Here is a 12,892-nt window from a genome sequence, read left to right on the forward strand (position 1 = left end):
CTCAGTATCCACAGTCCTAATTCTAGCATCTGGCTTCTAAATGGAAGACCCTAATTTGACTCTTCTATTTTTATCTGTGAGGGACATGACAGCTCCAGAGAACCTGTTACCTTCCTTGCACCACTGTTTGAGAACAATGTCAATGTTATAAGAGTCCATGAACTAGAAAACCTGGAGTCATCAGCGAAAGTAAGTACATGATGCTGACTGGTCTGGAAATTGTGACTGAGATCTTGTTAAAATTATTTCCCAGGAATAAAAAGCTGAGGGAAAAGAAGAGAGCTGCGTTATTTTCATCCCTACGTGGCCAATCCTTAAAAGAAGGTTTCAAGGTTCAATTTAAGTTTTTGACAAGTTCATGGCTTTGATAAATAACTGATAAACTAAAAATAGGTACAAACTGTACATAAACAAGCTGCCTACAAAGAAGCAGCAGCAGCACATAAGAATTATTCCACTTCTTCATACGACTAGCATGAGGAAGGAACCTCATGGATGTTTTTGGGTTAGACCTCACTCTAAATTCAAACATTATTATTCTGACAGAAGTAACTTCCATATTTAAACTAGTAAAACAGGTAGTAAATGAAAGATATTTGGTGGGGGAAGATAAGTTTCCATCAGCAATGCCCATGTCAAGAAACTTCCTGGAGAGACCAGAATAGCAGAAGAAAATATATTATACTGTGTCAGGTTTTGTCTGCACACACAATGATCCTGGATAAGGAAATAAGGAGTTAAATTTTAAGAGGCTTTTCTGTGACAGAACAGGTACTCCTTGGCAAGGAGCACCACAGCACAGCTTCCTTGGGTAATTACGGGGGACGGATTTCCTCTGTATATTAGAGACCATCTCCAGTTCAGCTTGCTCTACTTCATTGTTGGAGGAGTGAGAGGACGTAAGCCTCTCACTAGGAGCCAGCTGAAAAAAAAAATCACCTGCCTTTTTTTTTTAAAAAAGCATGTACTGGCAGGACAGGAACATTAAAATACAATTCTGGCTAGACAGAGATATTGCTGTAAGGGTAGAAAAAGCAAGGTAGATCCACAAGGACTATATCTGAATAACTTCTAACATTTACAGGCTGAAAAGGAAGGCAAACATAACCAGGACTGGTAGAAGAATTAGGACCCAGCAAATATTTCAGCCTTATTAGCAGTAATGGATCAATCCATTTTCCTATTTACACTCTGTGCAGCACAACTGAAGTTGATGAGCTTGCAGGGATATATCCGCAGGGAAAATCTGGCCGGGTGTATAAACACTATCAAATAATTGTGTTTATTTGAAGCATCCTACAGCCTTTTCATCTGCTGAGCCACAAACTGAAATCACAACGTTTCATTTAGGTTCAATTTATGCAAATTATGGCACATCCTAGAAGATAAGTACATATTTCTAATCTGATACAAAATGATCAACTTACATCAGAATTAAATCTCAGCTGGCAAATGTTGCATGATATGATTTGCTTTCTTCGATGAGGAAGAGGAACCCCAAATGTATGATTTATTACAGCTTTTTGAATTGGGTCCATCTGTAAAGAGACAAGAAAAAGAAAAAGAAAAGCTTTTGCTGTTTCACTGTATACTATGTTATCTATAGTCCCAAAAGAGATTCTGTGTCATGCCATACCATAACCCACACTACAGGAAACTATTATTTTTCTTTGAAAATAAATATTCCTTCTTCATGCAGTTTTACAGAGGTAATACAGAAAGGAACAAAGAAAAGTGTCATTAGCTATCTTGAAATGCATATGCTTAGTTCAATTCTATATGCACCAATCTCCCTTTGCTGAAGAAAGCTAAAAGTTGTAAATGCTGAACAAGTTTCCCTATCAAAACACCAATTTATGTTTTTTATACCAAAGAAAAGCTAGCTCACTAAATGAAACAAGAATTTTAAAAATAAAATTACTAAGAAAAGGATCAATGGAAATGTGAAGGAATATTATATACAAATAATCGCAGAATAACACACAATGGCTCAGTATTATGAAATAAATAATTATTTTCCAGGAACCAATAAATTGATCTTTTCTGTAAAACAACTTCTACACAACCTATGAAAAATCCAAATCCTCCAAAGATTATTTTCACAGCCATTTAGAAGAAACTATTTTGAATAAACCTGACTTTAAGGATGAACTTCGACTTTCACAAAAAGCATTATTCTGAACTAACCTCTACCAGACCGCTGATCTGGCAGTGTCTGCAAGTCAGGGTCCTGTAAAAAAATGTACCATCTTGGCAGAGAATTTCACAAAAGCTACTTACTCAAGAGATTTTATGTGGAGGATTGAAATCAACTCCCCCAAATTCGTTGATCAAAACTATTTATATTTCTTTTTCACAAGAAGCATTTGACAGCTATTTTTAAAATCTAGTAATAGCTTTACAGCAACTTGGTAAAGCCACTGATAGTTTTTATCTTTAAATTGTATTGTTAAAAATCCACAGAGTTGGATGACACAAATACAAATAATTGCCTAACTCTGATGATAACCAGTATTCACAAAGCATAATTTGTACGTGTCTTGTGAAAAAAAAACCCTTTTCCTATGCTCATGTCCCCACGATTCACTTTTTTCTAGTCTGTTAGCGAAGGGTTATTTGATAAATAAAGAATCAGAGCTTTTACTAAGAGTAATCAATTATTCATGGAAGCTGTAATGGTAGACAGTCACGGCCTCTATTGCAGTGAATCCAGAACAGCTCACTACAGAAATTCTGCATCACCTGACAAGCTGTTTAGTGTCAGATATGAAATAGGTCATTAAATTAATTCCTGTTGAAAAGAAATTCAGATTGGTAAAAAAAAAAGGAACAAGGAAAATGGCAGGGCTTTATAGAAAGGTTTGGAAGAAACGCTCAGTTTGAACATCCTCTTCAATTTGATGTGAAAGTGAAATTTGTGAAATGTAAACCAAACACATTTGTGCAACCACCAGCATAAAAGAACACCAATCCCACCCAGAAACTAGGGCTGCCACTGTAACATAACCCCAAAATAACACTGATGGCTAAGGTCAGAGTATATCAAGCTCTGAAACACTACAGCACGCTGTGTAAGACCTTCTGCGGTGATCAAACCATGTGCTAGGGGCACTAATTTTACTAAGTAACATGATCTTGAAAAAGCCCATGGTCCAAAAATACTATTGTATAGACCAGAAAGAACACCACCACATACGAAAGTAAGTAGTAACAGCTCTTCTTTTTTCAACTGCTCTACTACCCAAGAGGTGACTTCGTACGCCAGCAGAACCAATAGACCTGTATCCTGTGATTTTCAACGCTAAAGCATAACCTGGTCTTAACTGATGCTATTTCACTGCCGCTGAAGTTTGGAGAAATTTAGTTCCTTTCACCACTGCAGGTCTAAAATACTTAGGGAAACCTCAAGCTCAGATATATGAATAAGTCAGCACATGGTAACAAGAAACTGCGCATTCTTTGATGCAGTGTAACTGTTTGCCTTCACATTAACTACAGTTGTGAGATACTATTAGTTTAGCCTTCAGTGTTAACATGTTAAAATCTTTCAAATTATCTCACAAGTGGCATAAGTTAAGAAAGCCAGCAAAGAAGCTCTCTAAGCGTTACATGAAAGGTACCACCATGGTTCATAAGATGGAACAACTAACTTTTTAAGTTGGATTTACCCATCTTCACAGTAAGAATTCTAGCTCCAAATGGGGTTGGATTTCTGGGGGAACTGATGCTCACAGATTGACAATGAGACAAATAATTTTTCAGAATTGAGAAAAATCATGAATGTGTGGAATAGTTGGTCTATTTTGTATTTTATTTTATTTTGGTCTCATGGAAAAATGTGGAGTTTCTTTCCTAATCACTCCACAGATTTTCTCTTGTTTATCTGCTGATACAGAAATCCATCTGCACACTTCCCTTTCTCTTTCTAAAGATGCAGACTTCTAGATATACAGCTACACGGCCTTATTGTGTACTCGATGATTTGTGTTTGTGGCTCTAAATGAAGAAGTGTTCTGGATAGCCTCCAAGCTGATTAAGAAAAGCTGCTTCAAAGTAAGAATCTCTTCTCTGACAACTGCTCTTTGATACTGCAAAGCAGAATTAAACTTCAAAACTTAGCCCCAGATTCTAATAAAGTTGGGGCAGAATGCTGGAGTGGCATTTGACATTATTATTTTTTCCTGGAGATTTCATTTGGGAAATACCACCAATCCCTAAATTTCAAATAAACATCCAAAAGCACCAGATAAGTCTCCAGAAGTTTTATGCAGGAAATCTGAGAGAGGTAACAGGATACCGAGGTGCAGCATGATAAGCACTTAGATCTCACAGACACTGGAAGACAGAGAGGAGCCCTGCTGAGAGTCAGAGGAACAAAGAGAGGCAGCTGATTGCCAGAAAATAGAGAGCAAGGATTGCAGGGAAGTATAAAGAGGGAAATAATATCATGTAGCTGAGATAATCAGCAAGTGGTGAGATACTTAAAAAAATCTCCAAGCACTTCTTGGCTCACTGAATGTTACTAATTACACATATAAATTGTATTTCAACTTATGTAAATGGTTTTTGCTTTCAAAATAAAAGTTATCATGATAAACTTTGATTAAATCTGCTTTTTACTCATTACTAGTGCTATACTACAATCACTGGGTTTTTATTTTATTTCTTAGATGCAACTGATTTAAGTTACTCCCATGTACAGTGAAGGACAGAGAGGTTTGCAATTCACATGAAAGATTATGAATCAGCTGTCAAAGCTGTGTAGGAGAGCAAGGTTTGCAAGAGGTTTACTTCCTCTCGCCAACTTATTTGCACTGCAAGTTACAACACAAAAAAGGGCAAGCTGCCCTGTGTTTGACTTGTTCACTACCTTTTGCTTTTCTACTATCCAGCACTAGGTATCTTTTACTATGTAGCACAGGCTGTGCCACACTTTCCCTATGGTCAGTCCAGGGATAGCACATTGCTCAAGGTTCACTGCAAGCCACAAGGTAACTTAATTTGGCCTATGAAGATAATATGAAAGCTTTCATATTTCATTCAGTTAAGTTTTGTTTTCAATACATAAAATGCACAGCAATAATATTGTCTATTTTTTAATTATTCAAGCTGAAATTTGTGGCAACATGATTTTTTTTTTTTTTTAATCAAATACTGTACTCCTGTCCCAAGATCTTCAGGGGCTTACCATACCTCAGCAAAATCCAGGTTTAAACCAAGGACATGGCAGAAGTCGGCCCCTTACTCCATTTTCTTAGCTTTGACCTTACCGCTCTCATTTGGTTTTGCTTGCTTGTTTCAAATTCAACCTTGTCAGACCAATGACCTTAGCCACATTCTTCTTTGTTCTTGTGCTTACTGTAGAGCACAAAAGAGGTCTTTATTTTGTGGACTGCAGATGAAAGGAGTGGCTGTTGCATGAACTTTTTTGGATGAAATATCCACCACAAAATCACCAAGAACTTGACCCAGGAGATCTCATCTTATCCTACCTGCCTGGGCAACTTTTCCAGTATCACCATAGCTGCTATCCTTGAAGGCCTTCCATAGCAGTCTCCATCTCATTAAATTTCACTAAATATCTGCAGAATGCAGAATCTGGGCTGGTAAATTTTACCTACAGAGAAATTTGATCCTTTGGAAATATAAATTTTACATAATTTCCACAAATAATTACTAAGTGTTCTTTTTTTTTGTGAAGAATTTTTTTATGCTGAAACTGAAATTCAAACACATAGCTCATCCTGAATTTCAACAAATTTTTAATATATATAATTTTTATTAGTCCTTTTAATGTGACTTCTTATCCCAGAGGCATAAGAGTATGCCTAAGGCAAAAACAACAACAAACCAATAACAAAGTAAAGCATGCAAGTTTGATCCATAAAGGCTCAAATCACAAAAGGATATAAACTAGTTATTTTTATTTTATTTTTTTAATTGTGTATTAAACCCAAGGGACATGACATGAGCATTTCAAATGCTTGAGGTTGGCAGAAAACTAATGGCATTGCATTAATGTCTGTAAATAAAAGCATCCAGGTCAAAGGATGAAGATAATGTGGATGCCCAGAGCCTGTTCAGAACATACGGTAGGCCTAAAACAATCAAATAAGTAAGAAAGTATTTTTACCTCAAAGCCAAAGAAATTAGCTGCAAAAGATTGACTCAAATCACTATGGTCCTATACGAAGTGAGCAGAAAAACATGTCAGATCATTGAAGCTCTCGGGAAAAATTGCTGGAGACCATTTTAGTGGTAATTTACAAAAAAATTACCCACCAAAAGACTGACCTCCATTACCCGAACAGGTAAGTGAATTCAGTGACACAGCTACCAACACCCCTCAGAACTTCTTAAAATCCAGATGCTAACACAATGCAATGTTACAATGAAAATAACATTAAAAGAGTGATATTCTGAGTATGTTTTTTTACCTTAGGTCTGCATTTCTACAAACATATTTAATTGTAAGTAAAAAAATTAAGTCAAACAAGTGCACTGTAATATTATTATACGTGCAGGCAAGGTATTAATATTTCCACATATGAGTTGAGACTTATGTGAACATCTTAATTGTAAAATTGATAAGAAATAAAGATAACTCAGTGGGGGCTCCTTTCATTCATTCTCTTATGTTCCAAGAAATGGTGAAACTAATAAGAGCATGGGAAAGAGTGTAAATCCTGTACCAACCACATACACAATGCTTCACCAAGCGAAAAAGAACAAAATATTATCATATCCTCCACAGTTTATATTTACTGGTGAACTTAATCCATTTTTAAAACTGCATCATGCATGCAGTTTTAACACCGAACAGTTCAAATATAAAACTGCCTACTGCATTATAATTGTGACATACTAGTAGAAACACAGAAGAGCAGTTACTAAAGCTATAGGAAAGCTCCTCAATCATGTAAAGCCACTGTCATTTATAGCTGGGGGACTTTTTGAACCAGAAATTTTCTCAGGGCATAATTTGACTATTTCCCATTGATAATTGAGCAGTTCCTCTCTGATCCCAGTAGCATCAAGAATTCACAATCATTTCCCTTGCAGTCATGCTGGTCAATTGTACAGATGCAGCAATATTATGTTATATTATATTACATTATATTACATTCTTATAATATTACTTATGCAGAAACTCTGATGTTTTGGAGAAGTGCTGGACATTCAGCCTTATATTGCCCGTACAGAGTGCCCACATTATGGGCACCGTTCAGCTGAGTGGTAGTACCTTCTTCTCCAGGAGATACTTGGCATCTACTGCAGCTGCACGTTCAAGCTGGACAAAGCATGTGCCAACAGGTCTAACACTTCCAGAAAGTATTGGAACTACTGGGTGTCACACACTGCAGATCATTTCTGTGTGTGCACATCCATCTCAAACCTCTTGAAAGTATTTATTAACTGTGCATGTTAAAAAAAAAACCACACACACAAAAACCCCCTCTGTGCAGCACATGTAGTAGATCTGATGCTTTCCAGAAGTGTCAGACTTATAACTTACAATCTACCTGATGCATTCTTAATATACTGGTGTCCAGGTCAGAAACGGAATAGTTCAACAACAGCTCAGTGGTTTGATCCTAAGTATTTTTGACACTCTCTATTTCCGTAAGAAATACGTCCCATTGTTAGGGCTAGCAGACCAGGGTTTTTTTCCAACATCACATTAATCTGTGAATAAGAATGTTATAAACTAACCAAAGAATGCAATTCGAAAAGAATGATGGGAAGAGCTTAGTAAGCATAATTAAACACACAAAAAAAGAATGTTCAACAATATTTTGGTTTCATGTGCAAGTACAACAATATGATGTCAAATGGTTAAAATACATGTTCTAGATGTGCTACCATGCATGGTTTATCCTTTTACAGCTAATTTATTCAGTATTGCCCTAGTAATTATGGTGAATAATTATGCAGTGAATTGAACTCAGCATTACACATCTTTTCTTAGTGTCTACCACTTCTGCTCTTATCAATGAAACAGGGTAGAACTAACCTGATGCTTTTCATGTACATAAAACAGAAATATTACTCAACCTAGTTAAATATAAAATAATTCACATAAAATACCTGCAACAACTACAATAATGTCCAATATTTACAGAAGAATTACTTTTCTTTAAAAAAGTGGTATCTATCAAAAAGAAAACTGTAATGACTTCCCAAACAATGTAACTGGTTTATGTAACGTGAATAGTACTTCAGAATGAATTCCCAAAGTAAACTCTTCATTATCTTGTTGAAATCTTATAACAGTGTAAGGATTTTTTTTTTAATTGAGCTATTTAATTGTAGCAGTTGTCTAGTCACTTTTCTGATGTGACTCTAGTATTTCTCTCTTGCTTTCTTTTTTGTTATTTTTTTCTTGTAGATTTTTCCACTTGGCAATGAGATGCTGAGGCAGCAGCAGGATTTCTGGCAAACTGCTTGAATATACAGAAACCAGCCAAAGTAAAAGGATTTGCATTCACAGTGGTATTGCACAGAAATACTGTAACCACATAGAGATTATGCAAATCCTTATACTCTGATTGTCTAATAATGGTTGTCAGTCAAAAGACAAGAATTTGCATATGCTAAGGCTAGTGAGAAATAATCACACAGTGATTATGCTAATCAAACACACTAAACAACATGTGAAGGACTGTCAAACTGGAACAAATCTGTGTACGTATGTGTACGTATGCTAAATACAGAAACACACAGTGTTAAAAGAACATTAAGGTTGCAGATCAAGCCCTTAAAAACCTGAAATGCTTATAAGCCTTAATTTAACACCTTTATGAATTTACATTTTTGAAATACGTTCACATATTTTTCCTGAAAGATTCTGGCTTTGTTCTGTTCAGGAGATGGACAATGTTCACTTAATGAGCAACTGTTCAATGTTGTGTTTTGTCCAACGGGTTCAATGAATAGCCCTAGACCTCATTTACTGTATAAAGCTGAAACCTCGCTCCCAACGGGAATTATCAGCCTATTCATTGGCTCTCCTACATTCTTCATTGACACAGGATGTGAGTACTTCACAAGTATAATTAACTTATTTTCAAAACTTCTGTTAGATAAAAGATGGTATTTTCTCAGAAATGAAGAATAAAAGTGTACACTAGTTCCAGTTACCCAATTTAATATACCTAATAGTAGTTACCATTATATTGCCTTTCACTTGTTCACAACACAGCTCCTGACTTCAGATTAATCTGTGAAGGTCCTACACAGATTAAACGCAGCTTTACAACTGCAAGTTGGACTCACAATCCATAAAGTTGTCTGAGAAAAGTTTGGGTTAAGTGACTTGCCTTGCAACTCTCAGAAAAACTCTCCAGGGTGGTATTCAACTAGTTTTCTGGAATGGGATGGCCCTTTCTTTTTCTTCAGTCCCATCTCATTCAAAACATATTTCCAGTTTCTTCAACAAACAGAGCAAGAATACCATGGATAATAATCTTCCGAATTACAAAACCATGATTGTTCCCCAGTGCTGATCTAAAGGACACACAAAATTCTACCCGACCTAAAAGATTCTCCAAAAAGAGAGAAGATGAAAGGCAACCAAATGTGGCCTGTTTGTCATATTGCTCAATCATCCAGTGGACAACACTCAATACAACAATTGCAGCATAAGAACAGACTAACATGAAACAGACCACCTTGAAAGTGGGAGAATTACTGACTCCACTTCTAGTAGGCATTACCAAAGTGGTGTGGAAAGAAGGGGTGGATTGTTTCTTTTCAGCTGCTCACTTCAATGAGCAGTGGTATATGGTAAAAATATGATTAAACCCAAAACAATTGCTTGAAACAAAAAGAGATAAATGTTATACTCTCTCTAAAGATATCTCTAAAGATACCAATAAAGATAAAAACCTAAGGTTCACAAAGCCATTTGTTTTCTCAGCTTCAACCAAGAACAAAGCAAAAATAAGCTCATGAGAAAAAGAACACATTAAAAAAAGCTAAGGGCGTTTTCATGTTTTGTGCTTAAGAAAAGAGCTCGGAACAAAAGGTTGGCAGGCATAATGAGGGTTACACAACAAATTCCCAATAGCATCATTCATATGTGAATGAATTTCAGAAAACTGGACCAAATGTTATAATTGGTATTTAATAATAGTGGGTCTTTCTAATCACAACAACAATAAAAGCAGGATGTGTGCCAGACAGAGAACTGGCAGAGAGGCACTTGATTCACTCTTACAAGTGAATTGCTCACAAGTACGAGAGTCCAAAGTGGTCCCTGCAAACTACTACATATTTTTCAGAGAACTGATTGTGTGTATATATGTTCAAGGTGTGGGAAAATAATTCTGCAATGCAGCCTTCCTGATCATGCTGCTATGCTTTTTTAGTCTATTTAAAAAATTCTTCTTATTTACCATTTTTATTCTGGTGATTGCAAAGAAACCATTACGAACTAAGGTGTAGAGTATAATTAGAATGTTTAAAAATATACATTCTTGCCTGAAAAAGTCCAAGGGATGCTTCAGACATTATTAAAATACTCTATCAAATCTATACTTTTATAGCATTTCAACACATTTCAAAATCTGTCTTAGTGAGTTACGATTTAACAGTGGAAGAAGTTACAATTCTTAAGCCATACTTGTAGAACCAGAGAATCAGAGACTAAAAGGGACCCCAAGACATCATTTAATCCATACCTTGGCACCATGAAAGGAAAAAAATGTTGTGGGGACAGAATATTTTTATCCCATGTTTGGGGAGGGGGTGTGAGTGAGCAAATATTTTCATGAAGCAAAGGCTAAAATACAGCAGTTGAATCTTGGAGAGACAGAAATTTTTCAGATTCTCATTTTATAACTGTTTCAAGAGTAAAACACTTCAACATTTCAGTTGAAACATTTGCCAAAGCTGCTCTGCTTGTTTAGCCACTAGGTCTCTGACAACCCTTTACAAGAGAGTAATTAGAAAATTATTGAATTTCTCTCCCGGTTCTTAAATGGATGTCTGTCTGTCTTCAAAATCTGGTAGAAGCATTTCACTTTAGGTGCGAGTGTAAGACACTTGCTGGTATAATTATCTGACCACAGGTGCTTTTTTTCTTTTTCTTTTTTTTTTTTTTTTTTTTTTTTTTAGGTAAGCACTGGAAAAAAGCACATAAAACATCTCCACTCCCTTCTTGCAGAATAAATGTTCTACTGTCCTTCTTAAGAAAATTAAAGGATATAAAACTATGTGACCAACTGTCATCATATTGTCTCACGTCTTGAGATTCAAGACAATTTGATTTAAATTAATTTCATCACCAGCAGTCAACACAGAAAAATAACGTTACCCAGACTCTTCACATATGGGAACTGAGGTGCTACAGTTGGCACACGCAGCTGAATATACCCTTATAACAGGTAATGGTTAAGTGTGAGGGTAAATAATGTGCACAGCTATATTCATAGCCCTCATACAGATCACTAAGAGCATTATATCTCCTTGCATGCGAAAAATATTTTAACTTTGCTTGGCTCATAGATTATGGTCCATAGGAGAAGTCATTAACCTGCTTACTTCCTCCATAACATTATTAGCTCTAATACCTGCCTGAATTTTTGAACCAGGATGAGACTGTGTGTTCAGGAAACTCACTTCCACTAAGAGAGAGAGAAATATGAAATTGGAAAATGGAGAAAAAATGTAGTAAATTCTCTTGATATAGTTTGAGAGCTTACATAATAATGAAAATAAACCTTGCTGTGCTTAGCAACTATGTATGCATAAACAACATTAGAATTTGGTACTAAGCTGAGCAAGATCCCAGAAAGATGAGAGAAATAGGTGGGCAGAAGGTGGCTTGCATTTTAATAAGGTATTTGTAACTGCAAAATTAAGATCAACCTGATTTCTGCTTCAGACTCTTTAGGATGCAGAAAGTAGGAAAAGACAGAAATTAAATAGTTTATAACAAATGGACATTATTACATTACTAACCCAACTCCCCACCAGTTGAAACATCTCACATTTTCTTCATGGTACAAAACCAAAATCATATTCCCTTTTGATGAAAAGAACACACTTATACCTGCATTGGGTACCCACATTGTGACTGTACTTTTTGAGTAATTCTGTACAGATCGCCACTGAGGTTCATTCCAAGTCTCCTGTCAGTCTTAGTGACTGAATCATTAGTGCTATCCTGAGTGCACTGAACAGCTGTGGAGAATATAGTTATGGCTCATTCACTATTTGAAGTGCTTTAATCCCTTCCTACCCATCTCTGAAATGTGATGCATTAAATAATTCTCAGCGTGTTTTTATATCATTTGGAAAAAGATGAAAAGTTAACAGTGTACGTTTCCGTGCAATTTAATCTCTGAAGTTTTATCTGAATGATATGTCAAAATTAAAATTTAGAAAAAAGTATTGCCAGGGAAGTACCATTCTGACCCTGACTTCTGAGCTTTTTGTAGATCAAGCCAGAACTAAATGAAACAAAGGAAGGAAAGAAAACCTGTTGTTACTTGTGTGCATACAGAAGTACTAGCCCAAAAGTTCAAGATATCTCAAAACAGGCTTAAAACAGCAATCTCCACTCCTTCCAGGAGCCCGCTGCCATAAATAAATATTAATATACCTACAAAGTAAAAAATGTGGAGGTAGTAGGGGCCTTCAGTTTCTGGGATTACTTCAGTTACTTTTATTTTTTCTGTTGTGAAAGGACAATACGAGAAAGGGGAATTCATTCACTTCTTCACCATCAGGGCAGATTGTGACATTGTTTCTTTCTATACTAATGATTTGGCTTGGACCTAGTTCACTTCTTTCCTTGAATTCTCTGATTGTTTAAAGTTACTTCATGTTGATTTTTGTCTCCCCCTGATTGTAGGTCAAGCAAGCTCAAACTGGATGCCCTTATCCC

The 12,892-nt window shown here is 36.0% G+C and overlaps 1 protein-coding gene across 1 annotated transcript in view; it reads right to left on the bottom strand.

The window, feature by feature from the left end:
* LOC142405550 (zinc finger protein 385D) overlaps positions 1-12,892 on the bottom strand; it is a 166,538-nt gene that overhangs the window by 94,967 nt on the left and 58,679 nt on the right. The window contains exon 3 of the mRNA XM_075493140.1: positions 1,428-1,538. Coding sequence (XP_075349255.1) covers positions 1,428-1,538 — 111 coding nt within the window. The remainder of the gene's footprint in view (positions 1-1,427; positions 1,539-12,892) is intronic.

This window comes from Mycteria americana, chromosome 2 (assembly GCF_035582795.1).
Source record: "Mycteria americana isolate JAX WOST 10 ecotype Jacksonville Zoo and Gardens chromosome 2, USCA_MyAme_1.0, whole genome shotgun sequence".
In the NCBI taxonomy this organism is placed as follows: domain Eukaryota; kingdom Metazoa; phylum Chordata; class Aves; order Ciconiiformes; family Ciconiidae; genus Mycteria; species Mycteria americana.